At 51.7% G+C, this 17088-nt stretch overlaps 1 protein-coding gene across 1 annotated transcript; it reads right to left on the bottom strand.

Moving 5' to 3' along the window:
• Positions 1–4982: 4982 nt before the first annotated feature.
• LOC142015216 (caspase-14-like) lies at positions 4983–16329 on the bottom strand. The gene is made up of 6 exons (XM_074998632.1): positions 16192–16329; positions 14773–15024; positions 11746–11905; positions 10613–10719; positions 6708–6821; positions 4983–5051 (listed from the first exon to the last, which is right to left on the bottom strand). Exons 1-6 carry the CDS (start codon positions 16327–16329, stop codon positions 4983–4985), a joined length of 840 nt encoding a protein of 279 aa, XP_074854733.1.
• Positions 16330–17088: the final 759 nt, after the last annotated feature.

Here is a 17088-nt window from a genome sequence, read left to right as displayed (position 1 = left end):
AGATTCTTGTTTCTGCTTTTAATAAATAGCCACCATTTAAGCTTTGAGCCCGACTCCCAGTTACTGTAACGCGGCCAAACACAAACAAAGCACCTGAGCCGTTTGGCGAGATCAGCCTGGTCAGGGGTAAGGTGCAGTAGAAGCCGAGCGCTGAGTCGTGTCGCCTCCATGGGGCAGACTCTTGGGGCACCCGACAGCCATCCTGGCTGCCCGCTGCAAAGGGACTGCCGGTCCTCACAGTTAAAGACTCGGATGTGATAAGGCTCACAGACCACATTACCCGGCCATCGGCTAACAGTGCTACACAAAATCAAAACAAAAAACAGTTAAGTAGAGCTTTAAAGACTAGCAAAATAGTTTATTAGGTGATGAGCTTTCGTGGGACAGACCCACTTCTTCGACCCTGCTTTTTGTTTTCATAGTGTATAGACTAGCACGGCTCCCTCGCTGCTACTGACGTTACACAAAGGTTGTGGTCTACCAAAGAGCAATGTGAATGTACAGTTGCAATGGGTTCGTTCTGTTACTCACACTGACTGCTGTAACCAGTGGGTGCTGCTACCAAACGCTGTAGAATTGTACCGTGTACTGAATGTTTGGACAGAGCCATGTAACATGATGCCATGGATGTAGAAGCATGAGTTGTGTGTTGAAGGAGTTTGTAATTCTGACATGTCACCGTTGTTCCCTGTAACTAGTCCTGCAACCTCTCACATGAGGAGGAACCTTCCAAACCTATTGTGTGGCATGGAAGGGGAAACTGAGGCACACAACCATTGTGGTGGTCTGGCTAAATGCCGAGGGTGGAAAGCATTAGTACCTTCCTTTACTGGACTGTAACTGAATTCCAGACATTTGCTGGAGCAGCTGTATGGACTGGTGGGCAGACGGGGCAGGGCCCAGACCAGAGAAGAACTGTTTGATCTGCTGGTGCTGCAGCAGCTGTATGGGCTCTGCCTGCCCGACTGGAGAACGTGGCTGATGGACTAGAGACCGAAGCAGGGAGACTGACCAACCTGAGGGAACCAACGGGACTTGCCCGGGTGCATCACATGAAAGGGGCCAATACCAAGCTCCTGACTTGGAGCCTCCCCACGCAGGATTACGACGTGGAGGTGGTGCACATCAAGGGGAGCACCGAGGGTGCAGCCGATGCCCTGTCATGCGGGGAGGGCCCCGAACATCCCCAGGTCACTGGCTGAGTGACCCCGCTCAGTTCGGTCTGGAAGTGGGGAGAGATGTGATGGAGTGGGGGATACGTGTGTGTACGTAGTAACAGAGAGAAAGCTGGGCTAGTCTATACACTATCAAAACAAAAATGCAGCCCAGTAGCACTTCAAAGACTAACAAAATAATTTATGAGGTGATGAGCTTTCGTGGGACAGACCCACTTCTTCAGACCAGAGCCAGCCCAGAACAGACTCAATATTTAAGCCACAGAGAACCAAAAACAGTAATCAAGAAGGACAAATCACACAAAAATGATCAAGGTGAGCAAATCAGAGAGTGGAGAGGTAGAAGAGGGGGGAAGGTCAAGAATTAGATTAAGCCAAGTATGCAAATGAACTCCGCCATTGCTGGTCCTAGGCCTGGATGAAAAAGGAGGAAGGTTGAGCATTGGGCTAGCAACCCCATCCCATAAAACCTATTAATTGCTACAGAAACAACAAGTGCAACCAAACAAAATAAACAAAAACCTTTATGACGGCGCTGAATGAAAGCTGAAAGGAAGTTCAGAGCCTGATGCAGAGCTCGATCCTAAGTGCCAAAACCACAACGAAAGTCGGAACTTGGAACGTACGAACATTACACAGTGTGGAAAGCTAGCACAGTTACTTCGCGAATTTGACAGCTACCGAATGGACATCCTCGGCGTTAGCGAGATGAGGTGGTTAGGAAGTGAGAGGATACTTAGTGATGGAAAGACCATTCTATGCTCTGGAAATGATGACCAACATGTGCACGGTGTAGGTCTGGTACTCAGCAAGGATGCAACGCAGGCATTAACATAAGAACATAAGAACATAAGAATGGCCATACTGGGTCAGACCAAAGGTCCATCCAGCCCAGCATCCTATCTGCCGACGGTGGCCAATGCCAGGTGCCCCAGAGAAGGAGAACAGAAGACAATGATCAAGTGATTTATCTCCAGCCATCCATCTCCTGCCCTTGTTCTGAAGGCTAGGGCACCATACTTTATCCCTGGCTAATAGCCATTTATGGACCTATCCTGCAAAAATTTATCAAGCTCTTTTTTAAACCCTAATAGAGTCCTGGCCTTCACAGCCTCCTCGGGCAAGGAGTTCCACAGGTTGACTGTGCGCTGTGTGAAGAAAAATTTCCTTTTATTAGTTTTGAACCTACTACCCATCAATTTCATTTGGTGTCCCCTAGTTCTTGTATTATGGGAAAAGGTAAATAATTTTTCTATATTCACTTTCTCCACACCATTCATGATTTTATATACCTCTATCATATCGCCCCTCAATCGCCTCTTTTCCAAACTGAAAAGTCCCAGTCTCTCTAGCCTCTCCCCATATGGGACCCGTTCCAAACCCCCAATCATCTTAGTCGCCCTTTTCTGAACCTTTTCTAATGCCAATATATCTTTTTTGAGGTGAGGAGACCACATCTGCACGCAGTACTCAAGATGTGGGCGTACCATAGTTTTATATAGGGGAAGTATGATATCTTTTGTCTTATTATCTATCCCTTTTTTAATAATTCCTAACATCCTATTTGCCTTACTAACTGCCGCTGCACACTGCGTGGATGTCTTCAGAGAACTATCCACTATAACTCCAAGATCCCTTTCCTGATCCGTCGTAGCTAAATTTGACCCCATCATGTAGTACGTGTAATTTGGGTTATTTTTTCCAACATGCATTACCTTACACTTACCCACATTAAATTTCATTTGCCATTTTGCTGCCCAATCACTCAGTTTGCTGAGATCTTTTTGTAGTTCTTCACAATCCCTTTTGGTTTTGACTGTCCTGAACAACTTGGTGTCATCTGCAAACTTTGCCACCTCACTGCTTACCTCGTTTCCTAGATCATTGATGAACAAGTTGAACAGGATCGGTCCCAGGACTGACCCCTGGGGAACACCACTAGTTACCCCCCTCCATTGTGAAAATTTACCATTTATTCCCACCCTTTGTTTTCTGTTGGATGGAAGCCCATGAGTTGGATGGAAGCCCATGAGCGAGCGCATTGTCACAGCGAGGTTCCAGTCGAGGCATGCAAAGACTACCGTGACTCAGGTATATGCATGAACTGAGGATGCTGATGAAACCGAAAAAGATGAATTTTACAACCTGCTGCAAGACACTATCAATGGTGTCCCCAGTCATGACATGAGGCTACTTATGGGCGATATGAATGCACAAATAGATGGCAAAAGACAAGGATGGGAACATGTGATTGGCCCATAGGGATCAGCGACACAGACGAGCGATAATGGAGAGCGCATACTGCTGTTCTGTAGTATGAATAACTTGCGCATTGGAAACACCTATTTTGCACGCAAAAATATTCATAAGAAAACATGGCGGTCTCCTCATGGCATCACTAACAACGAAATCGACTATCTCTGTATCAGCAAACGCTGGTGATCAGCGCTGTTAGATGCAAGAGTGTATCGGGGAGCCGATATTGGATCGGACCATCATCTTCTGATGGCATCGCTTCGCCTTCGCTCAAAAACAAAAAGAGAAAGGCTCTGGTCCTTCGCAGTTGAAAAGCAGAGAGCTCAGGCCATGGCTGAACAGTACAAGCTTGAACTCAAGAATCAGTTCCAACAAATGCATCGTGAAAATGAACTCGAAGACCAGTGGATGCAGTTCAAACAAGCAGCGACTAAGAGCGCGGAAGAGGCGATTGGCCGGAGAAGAGGCATGCAAAGAGAACGCTGGATACAAGACAGAACCTGGAGACTGATAGATGAGCATAAAATCGCGAAACAGCATAGAGACTGTGATGGGGTTCGGGGTCCCCCAAGCTCTGCACCCTGTCCGCAGGCAGGAGTGACTCTCACTCAGCAGGAGAACAGCGGGTTTATTAGCCGACAGAACACAGCATCATACAGAGGAGTCAGTGCAGCCAGTCAAATCCACGCTGGGGAGAGGAGGCCCCGAGGGGCCCCCGGAGCCGGGGCCTGGCCCCCTCCTTGGTCTCGCTCTCCCCCAGCCCACACTAACTGCTTCCCAACTCGCAGTTCCAATTCAAACCCCTAAGGCTCCACCTCCTCCTTTGTCTCCAGTACAAAGGTGTTACCTGGTCGTCAAGGTTAACCTCAGCAGGAGACCCACACGCTCTGTGAGCCACTCATACACACACAAGTATCCCCCACTCCATCACAGAGCCCAGGCAAAATCGCCAAACGAGATAGCAGAGGCTACTGTAAAGTACCAATTGCTGGATCGTCAAGTTCAGAGAAGCTGCCGGGCTGACAAAAGAGAATGGTTGGAACGCAGGGGTGCTGAAGCAGAAGAAGCAGCTAAGAAACGTGACACCAAGACACTGTATCATATTGTCCGAGAACTAACAGGTGCAAGATGCAATTCCATCGTTCCTGTCAAGGATGAGAACGGGAAGATCTTACTAAGTAAAGAAGAGCCAGATGCACGCTGGGTAGAGCACTTCAAAGAGATATTAAACCAGCCAGCTCCAGCCACAACCTACGATTTTAGTAATTCCAGTCCTTCTGACGAACTAGAAGTAGACCTAGGCGTGATCAAATTGAAGAAATTGATAAAGCCATTAGATGGCTGAAGAATAACAAGGCCGCCAGTCTTGACCAAATCACGGCCGAATTACTAAGGTACGGGGCCAACAGTGTCGTGCAAGAGCTACTGGGGTTGTTGAACACATGCTGGCGAGCAGAGTGTGTCCCAAGTGATTGGACGAAGGGAGTGATTGTTAAGTTACCAGAAAAGGGGAACGTCACTGACTGTAGTAATTGGAGAGGTATTACGCTCCTACCAGTCCCGGGCAAAGTGTTCTGTATTGTCCTGCTCAGGAGGCTTCTGGCCGCAGTGGATAATACACTGCAGGAGGAGCAGGCCGGATTTCGGCGTGGACACTCATGCAGTGAGCAAATTTTCACGTTGCGTAACATCATTGAACAGAGTATTGAATTTCAACGGTCGCGGTCAATAAACTTTATTGATTTCAAAAAGGCGTTTGACAGCGTACAGAGAGAGTCACTGTGGAACATTGTACATAGTTATGGTATCCCACAACACTACATCAACACCTTCCAAAATCTCTACCTAAACTCCAGTTGCTGTGAGAGGACTGATAGTGGTAGGACCGATTTCTTCCATATTGACTCTGGTGTGTGGCAAGGGTGTGTTCTATTGCCGTTCTTGTTCCTTCTGGCTGTGGACTTCATTATGAGGAAAGCAACGTGCAGGACGAATTTTGGTATCACTTGGGAAAATCAGTGGCGGCTCACAGATCTGGACTTCGCTGACAATATCGTGCTGCTTGCAGAAATGGGCGAATGCTTGCAGGACATGACAACAAGTTTAGAAAAAGAAGCAGGTAAAGTTGGGTTGAGGATAAACAGCAATAAAACAAAGGTGATGCCAGTCGGAAAAGCTCAGGTGAACACACCAATAGTGGTCGAAAGTCAGTCTTTAGAAGATGTTTGGCGGTGTATCTCCACAGAGGAAGGGGTTAAGGTGGCAGCCTTTTGTCCCTCTATGAATTAGCCCAGTCCTTAATTCACCTGTTGATTCGTTGCTAAGCTTATTCTTCAGAAATCATCTCACTCACCAGACTATAGAGCACCATCCTAGGAAAGAAGAAACCCCACATACACACACCAAACAACAAAACCCCACCAGGTAAATGTGTTATCACCAGGAAAACAAGAGACAAGGAGTCTGCCAAGTTTTTCATTTCAGACTCTTTCCGAAGATTCTTTCTGTTTTGCCCACCAGATTTGCGGTTTGCTCTGGACAAACACGCCCATTTTCTCCCCAAGGGAGAAATAAAAATGCAAAACCAACCCTGCAAGTACAAAACAGTGAGCACTACAGCAGCCCTCACCAGCAACCTGCTGGGGGCCAAGCCTCCCCCGAGCCTCTGCTAATGCTCTCCAGTCGGCCCTGGGCTGTGGCAGGACTTAGAGCTGCTCTGGGTGGCCTGGGTTCAGGCTGGGGCTCACCCGGACTGCTCTGATGGACCAGCTGTTAAGGGTAGGAAGGGGGTAGGGCCGCAGGAAGAGACTACCCTTCCTGAATGGGGGGTGCACATGACACCCATGGGGGAGCCCCGGGCTGGGCTGGCAGGGGCTGCGGGTCGGGGGTGAGGGGCACCAGCAGTGCTTAGATGAAGTGGGTTTTTGAAGTTTACACATCTCTCATCTTGCTCAGCTCCTACAGTGAGCACCAGCAGGGGGTTAGAAAATCTAAGTTCATCCCCGTGGGTTGTTCTGAGACCAGACTCCCTATTTGATGTGGTGCTTGTTGTTAACAGACACCCAACACAAGGTATAACGTGATGCGTGTTAGTGAGAGGCTCCTTTGTTATCGGCATTGTCCCCGTGAGCACGGGAACGGCTGCCAGTCCTACCTCTGGCCCTGTGCTCGCCAGCAGGAGCGATAGAGGGCAAATGGAGAAACCTCAGTTCTGCGTGTGGCTACAGGAGCACACAGTGAAGGGAGAGTTGGAGCTGGAGCTGAGCGACCCCTTACCTTCAGCACGAGCAGCTTCCTCAGCGAGCTCTGGAAAACTGGGCTCATAATTCTGGCACTCCTCGTTCCATTCTCAGTTACGCTGAAGTGTTTCTTAGAAACCTTTCCAATCACCTGGCAGAGAACGAAGTGCTTTGTCACTCTGACTGTGTGCGGCTGTCACTTAAACGACTGCTTCTTGGAGCAGCTGGGTCTGGAACCCACAAGGGGAGAGGCAATTCTTGATTTATTCCTAAGTGGAGTGCAGGAACTGGTCCAGGAGCTGCATACAGCTGGATGGCTTAGTCAGTGAATGTCATTACATTTAACGTCCTGTGGTGGGAAAAACACCCCAGCAGCCCACCACTGTGGCATTCAATTTCAGAAAAGGGAACTACACAAAAAAATGAAGAGGTTCGTTGAACAGAAATTAGAAGTACAGTGTCAAGAGTTAAATCCCTACAAGCTGCGTGGAAACTTTTTGAAGACACAGTAAAGGAGGATCAACTTAAATGTGTGCTCCACATTTTCAAAAAGATTGCAACAGAATCAAAAAAAGTGCCACCATAGTTAACAGCCAGGTGGAAAAGCAGTGAGAGATACAGGCATTGTATGAACAGTGGAGGTTAAACCCTAATGAGGAAAATAGAGAGCAGCATCAACTCTGGCTAATGCAGCGTAAAAATAGAATTAGGCCGGTGCAAAGAGCTTGCAGAACAGCCAGCCAGAACCTCAAAAATAATAGCAGCATTTTTAAAGCATGTCAGAAGCAGGAAGTCTGCTAAACAAACTCCCTCCCAGAGCCTTAGCCAAGTGGGATGTGGGGGCAGCAACCCCCACTTTGTGCCTGCGCTGGGGGAAACTAGAGGGACTGGCCCAGCAGGACACAGTGGTGGGGAGCCCCAGAGAAGAAGGGGGAGGGTGTCAGGGTGTGATGGAGTGGGGGATACCTGTGTGTGTGTGTGTGGGGCTCACAGAGGGTGTGAGGCTCCTGCTGAGGGTAACCCTGACGACCAGGTAACACCTTTGTTCTGCAGACAAAGGAGGAGGTGGAGCCTGAGGGGTTTGAATTGGAACTGGGAGTTGGAAGCAGTGAGTCTGGGCTGGGAGAGAGAGAGACAAAGGAGGGGCCCAGGCCCCAGCTCTGCGGGCCCCTCGGGGCCTCCTCTCCCCAACATGGATCGGACTGGCTGTCTCTGCCTGCTGCACTGACTCCTCTGTACGACGCTGTGTCCTGTCGGCTAATAAACCTGCTGTTTTCCTGCTGAGTGAGAGACTCTCCTGCCTGCAGACGGGGTGCAGAGCTTGGGGGACCCCAGAACCCCATCACACAGGGGCATGTTCAGCACCCGGGGAACATCCCAAAGGGGATCTGCAATGGCCCCTGTCAGAGCGGTGCTGTGAGCAGGGTGAAGCAGCCCACTGGTTGCGCTGGAGGCTAGCAGTGATGTTGGGCTTCTAAGGGGGGACAGCAGACAAGTGGCTGCAGGTTTGTTATCATCTGTTTGCTTATTTGGGGTGTAACATTATTGGGTGTTAAAATGACCACGAGACCCATTACTGTAAGCCCTGTGCCAGGTTTGCACCAAACCTTGTGCCGAGCGGGCCGGGGAGAGCCTAATGAAAGCTGGCGAGTCGCGGAGTCGGCTTATGCTGCCTGTATGTCTGTATCATTTTTGCATGTGAAGTGATAAGAGCGGCTCTGCACGTGCTGCTGAGGTTCCCAATGGGAGGTGTGGCCACCTCCCAGCCAGGTGAAGATGGGCTGAACACAGAAATGGCCTCATCAGACTCCAGTCCAGATCTCAGGAATTTAGCGGAGACGTGCCATCTAGAAATCCATCAGCGGCAGAACGCCCCAAAAAAGGACGGACAAGTGATCTAGTCATGTGGTTATCCATGGGGTAAGAACATAAGAACGACCAGACTGGGTCAGACCAAAGGTCCATCAGCCCAGTGTCCTGTCAGCTGACAGTGGCCAGTGCCAGGCGCGCTAGAGGGACTAAACAGAACAGGTAACAATCAAGCCACCTCTTTCCTGCCAGCCATCTCCAGCCTCTGACAAACAGAGACCAGGGACACCATTCCTAGCCCCTGGCTAACAGCCCTTGATGGACCTAACCTCCATGGATTTATCTAGCTCTCCTTTGCACTCTTACAGTCCTAGCCTTCACAGCCTCCTCCAGCGAGGAGTTCCACAGGTTGGCTGTGTGCTGTCTGAGGAAGAACTTCCTTTTATTTGTTCTAAACCTGCTGCCCATTGATTTCATTTGGGGGGTGGCCACACTTGGCCATACCTTGGAAATGGCCATGCTAATGGCCAAATCGAGAATACCAATGAGGCGCTGAAATGAATATTCAGCACCTCATTAGCATGCTGCCGGCCGCGGCACTTCAAAAGTGCCACTTTTGAATGCTCGCGGCTCGGCATGGCTACACAGGCGTCCTTTTCAAAAGGACCCTGCACATTTCAAAATGTCCTTATTCCTCTCATGAGCTTTCCCTGGGCAAAACTTTTGCGCTGAGTCAGATGTACATATTTGGGGCTTTGAGTCTCCTTTGGGAGTTGGTTTCTGGGGTGCAGTGCCCTAGAACTGTATCATCTGGAGGTGAAGTAGTATTCAGTGTGTGCCTTGCGCCACATGGGGGGACAGTAGCCCCAGCTTTGTACGTCGGCTGAGGGAAACCGGAGGCTCAACAGGATGGGGTGAGGGCAGCCCCAGACAGCAAGAAGGTGGGTGGCAGTGGCATGATCAGCACCTCAGGGAATATCCCTGGGGTCTGCTGTGACTGCACCCCAGCACAAGCAGGAGTTACAATATTCACCTTTGAGCTAGGCTTGCAAGGAATCACATTTTTAATCGGTAAATGTAGGTCAATATCAGTTCCCTGTACACACCTCCACGCTGACAAATCATTCCCCATAGCCACAATTGGTATTTATAACTAGATGAAGTAAGAGACACTAGTTGAGAAGTTCTGAGCATTTGGCTTAAGGAAGCTGACCTGGTACATTTGGGTACAAGATGTTGACAGTTTGTGGTTTAAGGGTTATAAGGTTTTAACGCTTTGAATCTCACCAACTACTGACGTTAAATAATTGTCCAACATCCCCTCATGATCGCCCATAGCTGTGACCATTTAAACAACCAAACATCAAACACAGTGTTGAAAAATTGTGTATAATTTTGAAAGCTAATACAGCAAACCCTCAATTTTACAGGCCCCGATTTAGCGGATGCCCACCAGACCCCATTGTTCCTGAAACCCACTTCATGGGGGCCCGTAAAATCCTAAATCTGCCCCCCTCAAAAAGGAAAAAACTTGCCCCAGCCACCGGAGCCGCTGCTGCTGCCAGGACAGTTGCTGCTGGCGGAGCTGCCAGGCACCCTTCCCATGGGGTGGGCTGCGTACGTGGGCAGACAGCTCTCGCCTGTGCCCCCACCCCGGTAGGAGGAGCGTGCAGCAGCTCCAGTGGCAGGAGCCACGTGGCTTGGGGCCACCGGCTGTGGCAGGCGGCTCTTCCAGCCACAGCTCCTGCTGCCGTGGCAGCTCCTCCGATGGCAGCAGCTCCGGTAGCTCCAACAGTGAGTTGCCCCTTTTTTTCAGGGGGGGGGTGTCCTGAGGGAGCCTGGCTGGGGGGCGGCAGGACGAGTGCAGTAAACCCCCCATAGAACAGACTGTCACCATTGATGGGCACCCCTCCCCGCATTAGTCCATTACTCGAGGGTTCACTGCTTTAAAGTTTTCCACTGAACTCCCAGGTCCCAGGAGCAGCGCCCGAGCTGTGGGCGCTATGGGCAGGGCTGGGCTTTCTCCCTGCCGGCATCTGGATCTGGTTCACGCTCCAGATCCCAGCCTGAGCTCAAACTCCTTTGGCTGAGAAGGGAGTCGCCAGCTGGAGAGGACGTCTCCTGTGCTCTTACCTCGGTAAGCAAGTCCAGCATGTGAGTGCCTTCACCCCCCTCAAAGAACTCCACTACGGTCTGAATCGACCAGGATCCAGCCTTTGTGTTCCGATAGGCGACGTGTCCTGGGGAACGGGAAAGTGCTTTAATTACCTTAAACCCTCCCCAGACAGCCGCACCTGCCCCTCTGCTGGGCATTTCCTCCCCAGAGCGTCTTTTCTGCCGCAACGCACCAGAACGGTGTTCTGGCACTTTTCCCACCACCCAGGCACCTCCCCAGCTGGGGATCCCACGGCTGAGGCTGCTGGCAGGGGTCCATATCCCAGCTGGCTCCCAGCCGCAAGGTCTCCCCGGAGCCCTGGCTGGAGATCCCACAGCTGAGGCTTCCAGCAGGGCTTGAGTGCCGGCACCTTTTCTTTTCTCCCTTGGAAAAGAAAAAAAAAAAGCACCACTCCTCCCAGCCCCCACCCACCACCAGGATAAATGCAGGTCATCCCTTGGCCCTGAACTCAATAACCTCCTGAGGTCCCTTCCAGTCTGAGGGTTCAAGGATTCTCCTCACTGCAGCTGCCCCCACTGGTGGCACCCCGCAGGCCGGGGGCAGTGTGGAGAAAGGACATGTTCCACCTCAGTCCCTAGGGTGCGCAGGTACCCATGTCACACACCCTCAGCATAGCCCTACAAGCTTCAGGACAGCCTCTGGCACTGGCTGGCTCGGTCTCATCCCAGCATCTCCGAGCTAGTGACTGGCTTAAGCCCCGAAGCCGGAGGCTTTGCTTGCTCTGTGCACATTGCAGGAGTTCCTTCCAGCCCTTCTCCCACCCTCCCCTCCACAAGCACCTACAGCTTCCTCCCCAGTCTGTCCCCGTGCTCCTTCTGCCTCTCCCCACAGCCCCCAGGAGCAGTGGGGTGGGGTGGTATCGGGGCACAGAAAGGGGGGGACAGCCACACAGGGACTATTGGAGGAAAGACTGAGTGTCTGGAGAGGGGTGAAACTCCAGCAGGAAATGGGAATGCGCTGCCTGGAGTAACCATGGGACTGCAAATGTACCCGAATGCTGTTGCCACCCGGTGGGAAAGTCAGCAGCCAGCCCACAGCTGTGCAGTTACACCATCCCTTCTGCTGTGTGGGGGGTGGGTTGTCCTCATACCTGGGGTAGACGCATAGACGAAAAGGCTGTCAGTGTGCGTTGGGATCAGCTCGAAGCGCTCAGGGCCGGGTGATTGGCTATCAGGCGCGAGAGAGTCCACTGCAGCATTGTCCCCCAGAGGAACACCAGAGTCTCTGTTACCTACAATTGAGCAGTTTCCCTTTCAGAAGGAGCGAGGAGAGGCCGTTGCAAAAAAGGCCGCCCTCACTCTGGGCTGTATGAACAGGAATGCCGCATGTAAGACGTGGGAGGTAACTGTTCTGGGCCCGGGGGAGGCCTCAGCTGAAGGCCTTAGTTCAGGTCTGGGTGCCAGACATCTGGAGAGATGTGGACAAACGGGAGAGAGCCCGGAGGCCAGCAACAAAACTGATCAGGGTTCAAAACCCCTGAGCTATGAGGGCTTTACTTTGCCTTTATCAACATTGGGCAACAAAATGGCAGATGAAATTCAATCACCCAACTTATTAAGATCCTTTTGTAGCTCTTCACAGTCTACTTGAGACTTAATTATTTGGACCAGTTTTGCATCATCTGCAAATTTTGCCACCTCCCTGCTCATCCTTTTTTCCAGATCATTTATAAATCCTTTGAATAGGACTGGTCCCAGTACAGACCCTGGGGGACACCACTATTCACCTCTCTCTATTCTGAAAACTGACCATTTATTCCTGCCCTTTGCTTCCGATCTTTTAACCGGTTGCCAGTCCAAGAGAGGACCTTCCCTCTTATGCCAGGACAGTTAACTTTGCTTAAGAGCCTTCGGTGAGGGACCTTGTCATAGGCTTTCTGAAAATGTAAATGTGCTATATCCACAGGATCCCCCTTGTCCACATGCTTGTTGACCCTTTCAAAAAATTCCAATAGATTGGCGAGGCACGACTTCCCTTTACAAAAGCCATGTTGAGTCTTCCCCAACCAATTATGTTCATCAATGTGTCTGACAATTCTGCTCTGTACTAGAGTTTCAACCAGTTTGCCCGGTACTGAAGTGAGACTGACTGGCCTGTAGTTGCCAGGATCACCTCTGGAGCCATTTTTAAAGATTGGCTTTACATTAGCTACCTGCCAGTCATCTGGAACAGAAGCTGATTTAAATGACAGGTTACAAACTACAATCAGTAGTTCTGCAATTTCACTTTTGAACTCCTTCAGAACTCTTGGGTGAATACCATCTGGCCCTGGTGACTTATTACTGTTTAGTTTATCAATTTGTTACAAAACCTCTTCTGATGACACCTCAATTTGAGACAGTTCATCAGATTTGTTACCTGAAAACAATTGCTCAGGGTTGGGAATGTCCCTCACATCTTCAGCCACGAAGACCGATGCAAAGAAATCATTTAGGTTCTCTGCAATGGCCTTATCATCCCTGAGTGCTCCTTTAGCATCTCGACCATCCAGTGCCCCACTGATTGTTTAGCAGCTTCCTGCTTCTGATGCACTTAAAAACATTTTTTTGCTATTACTTTTTGACTCGTTGGTTATCTGTTCTTCGAATTCTTTCTTTGGCCTTCCTAATTATATTTTTACACCACACTTGGCAGAGTTTATGTTCCTTTCTATTTTCCTCACTGGAATTTAACTTCCGTTTTTTGAAGGATGCCCTTTTGTCTCCTGCTGCCTCTCCTACTTTATTGTTTAAACACGGTGGCACTTTTTGGTTCTCTTACTACGTTTCCTGCATTGGGGTGCACATTTAAGTTGAGTCTCAATGATGGTGTCTTTAAAAAGCTTCCATGCAGCTGGCAGGGATTTCACTTTAGGCCCTGTACCTTTTAATTTCCGTTTGACAAACTTCCTCCTTTTTGTGTAATTCCCCTTTCTGAAATTAAATAGTACAGTCTAGGGCCACTGTAGTATTTTCCCAGCCTCCAGAATTTGAAATTTAATTACATTATAGTCACTATTGCTAAGAGGTCCAGGAATGTTCTCTTGGACCAGATGCTATGCTCCATTTAGGACTAAATCAAGAATCACCTCTGCCCTGTGTGGTGTTTTCCCAAATTCCTGCCAAGTTACCTCCCTCCCAGTCAGTAACCATCTCTTGTTTACGCTCAGAGCCTTGTGCCTGTGAGAGAGGACGCACTGCCTCCCCCAAGCTCCCACGGGAGCTGTGGAAGTTCCCAGGTCACTGGGTGGGGGCTCAAGCCTGTGTTGGACGGATGGATGGAGAGAAGCCCCTACAGACGGAAGCTGGGCCTGGCTGTGCTGGCTGCCCCTGGCAGCAGGGTTACATCACTGTCTTGCACCAGTGGCGGGTGGATCCCTTTGGCTCAGTAGTTGGTAGAGGACATTGCTTACGCACCTTGACTCTTGCTGAGCTGAGGGTTGCACGCAGTGGGCCTGACCTTCCAGCCTGACCCTATTGTGCCCGGTGCAGAACCAAGGAGAGGTGGAGGGCAAATATGATGGACCTGCTAAGCAGGGAACTACCATCCCCTCAATCCCTCCCAGCTGATCTACCACACACTGGCTCACTCCTTTCCCTGGGCCATGGAAGTGGAGGGGGCAGGAACTCTGTGTGCAGACCCTGGCCCATGAAGTCCCCTGGCACCGGCTCTGCTCCAAGTCGCCAGAGGGGGCTGTGAAGACCAGGACTTAGCAGGGGTCAGAGAAGAGCTAGATAAACCCCTGGAGGCTTGGTCCATCAATGGCTGTTAGCCAGGCTGGGCAGGGAGATGTCCCTGGCCTGTCAGAGGCTGGAAAGAGATGACAGGAGAGGGATCACTGCATGTTCTATTCACTCCCTCGGGGGCGCCTGGCACTGGCCACTGTCGGATGATGGCTACTGGGTTGGATGGACCTTTGGTCTCACCCAGTGTGGCCGTCCTTACGTTCTTAAGTGCGCCCCACCTATTTATAGATGCAGCATGTGGGCAGGAGAGGAAAATATCGCCACAGCTGTGAGCCCTCAGATGGGCAGGAGGTGCTAAATGCAGCTGAGAGGAAGAGGTCGAACCTTATGCAACAAATGACAGACCCTCCACGCACAAACCCCTGCTCCTAGGCTTCCCCAGGGCCTCCTACCATACAGTCAAAGGTCTGAGGCTCACCCCCCCGGCAGGACTGGATGATGAAGACCTTGGGTTTGCCACACAGCGCTTGGCATTTCTCATTGCTCATCTCTGCAAACAGCTCTTCCAGCAGCACCATCCGTCCTTTGGCTCCCTGGACAACACCGCTGTGACCATGCGCCATGATGACCACGAAGCAGCAGCTCACAGGGTCGCTCCTGGAGTCGATTTTCTTTCTAAATTCCTTCACTGCCTCCTTGAAACCCTTTGGCAAAAAACTGTGAGCTCACTAAGCTGGTTGGTGAGAAGCTGAATTTCAGCTTGGATCAGTTGGGACATTTATACAGCCTCCTTCCCAGGGCGTGGCACGTGCAGGGTACGGGATGGAGGCTGCGGGTTCTGGCCTGGCTTTATGGAGCAGAGAAAAGAGGAAGAACAGAGACTAGAGAAGCAGCCGCTTTCTGCACACTTAGCACCGAGGTGGGGAATGTCCTATGGGTCAGGGCCTGTGGACCCAAGGAAAAGTCTGTTGGGGGCCACACACATACGAAAAAACCACCCCCCAACCCCCCAGAACAAACCCCTCATGGACATGGCCCCTAAATGCGAAACGGAGAAAAGAGAGACCCCGCACTCGTGCAACTCGGGGCCCGTGGTTCTCCTCACGCTCTAGCCCAAGGGGTGGGGGCAAGGCCTGGGGCTCCCCTGCAAGGCTGCATTAACTCTTCTGGAGGTCCAGGACCAGCAGATTTTGTGGGGCTGCCCTAGGCTCTGTGGTGGTGCCAAAATGAAGGGTTCAGTGTGCAGGAGAGGCTGCAAGGGTGTGAGCTGGGGGGATCGGTGGAGGAGGTCTGGGTGGGATGCAAGGTGCAGGAGGGGTTGGTGGCTGGGGGCCTGATTAGGAGGGTGCAGGGTGGGCTGAGGGGAGGGGTCTGTGAGGGAGGGTGTGGGGGTGGGTTGAGGGGAGGGGTCTGCGAGGGAGGGTGCGGGGGTGGGCTGAGGGGAGGGGTCTGCGAGGGAGGGCATGGGGGTGGGCTGGGGGGAGGGGTCTGCGAGGGAGGGCGTGGGGGTGGGCTGGGGGGAGGGGTCTGCGAGGGAGGGTGTGGGGGTGGGCTGGGGTATAAACCGATGAGCTGGCTCATGGCTCTCAAGCCCGCTGCTCAAAGCTCTCCCACTGCGCGTGAGGGACCGGATGCTCCTGGAGCAGCCGGCGAGCACGTGCAGACGACGCCGTCGCCCCTTCGCTGAGGCAGCCCGACGGGAGCCCTGTGCCCCAGGCTGCGCAGGACGCACACGAGAAGAGGGGCGGAAGCAGCTCACGCTGGCCGTGCCGCAGCCCCTCGTGTCTCCCCAGGGCGGAGAGGTGCAGCCAGTCTGGCTCTGGGAGGGTCACCGAGGGAACCTGCTTCACGGGGGCAGTGGAGACACTTACCTCTGCGGTGGGATCCCTGACCACGCGGTTCTCAAAGCCCAAAGTCTGGAACATTCTGTCCAGGGCCCGGATGTCTTCCTCAGCTCCCTCTCGCTTGGCAGTGACACAGAGAGTGAGAGCCAGGCGCGCTCCCCTCATGGCATACGCCTGCAACCAGGGCCCAGCGGTTAGTCCCACCTCTGCCAACATGCGCCTCTCATTTCACACATCGGGGCTTTGCTATCTCTGCGGGGTGACGTGACAAACAATCGGTCCGTTCTCGGCTGCAGCAGCCTCTTGTTCTCACTAGGCTGGGAGCCCGCACAGATATCAAATCACCCCTGAATCTTACATTGTATAGACTGACTCTGCACTTTCCCTGGTAGGCCGGTTTTCTAAGCCTTGAGTCATCCCCAGGGCTCTTTCCTGACTCCTCCCCAGTTTGTCACAATCCTTCTGAAACTGTGAGCTCCAGAATTGGACGTGGTATTCCAGCAGCAGTTGCGTGAAAGCCAAGGTCAGGTAACTCCCCAAGAACTGGAACGAAACTGCTGTCCTGAGCAGCCACACAGTCAAAGAACAAGGGTAAGAGTCAAGGACACCTGAGTTCTTGCTTTGCAAGGCCTGGCACAGACCTAGCCCATCATGCCTAGTGCCTCCCAGCGGGCGTTCAGTGCGCCGGGCAGAGAAGGGACTGATCTGAGAGGAGCCTCTTACACTGGCTACTGTGGTGCCAAGTTCTTTGTGGAAACTAGCCCCTCCCACATCGCCCCAGCCCCACGGCTCTATCTGAGCTTCGAGTCCCTGACCCAGCACTGCCCACCAACTCCTAGGAAGCAAAGATGCTGAAGTTTCAGAAGTGCAATGACTTTGGAAGTGTTTCTGGTCCTTGGTACAGTTCACTAGCTGATCTCACTT

Source organism: Carettochelys insculpta, chromosome 6, assembly GCF_033958435.1.
Source record: "Carettochelys insculpta isolate YL-2023 chromosome 6, ASM3395843v1, whole genome shotgun sequence".
Lineage (NCBI taxonomy): Eukaryota > Metazoa > Chordata > Testudines > Carettochelyidae > Carettochelys > Carettochelys insculpta.
This window is presented reverse-complemented; position numbering and strand designations above follow the sequence as displayed.

Coding starts and splice junctions, on each gene's coding strand:
- LOC142015216 (XM_074998632.1), bottom strand. CDS start 16,329: ATGAGGGGAGCGCGCCTGGCTCTCACTCTCTGTGTCACTGCCAAGCGA. Junction 15,025..16,191: donor TCAGGGATCCCACCGCAGAG/GTAAGTGTCTCC, acceptor TTTTTGCCAAAG/GGTTTCAAGGAGGCAGTGAA. Junction 5,052..6,707: donor GGAAGCTGCTCGTGCTGAAG/GTAAGGGGTCGC, acceptor CTCCTCCTGCAG/TGTATTATCCACTGCGGCCA.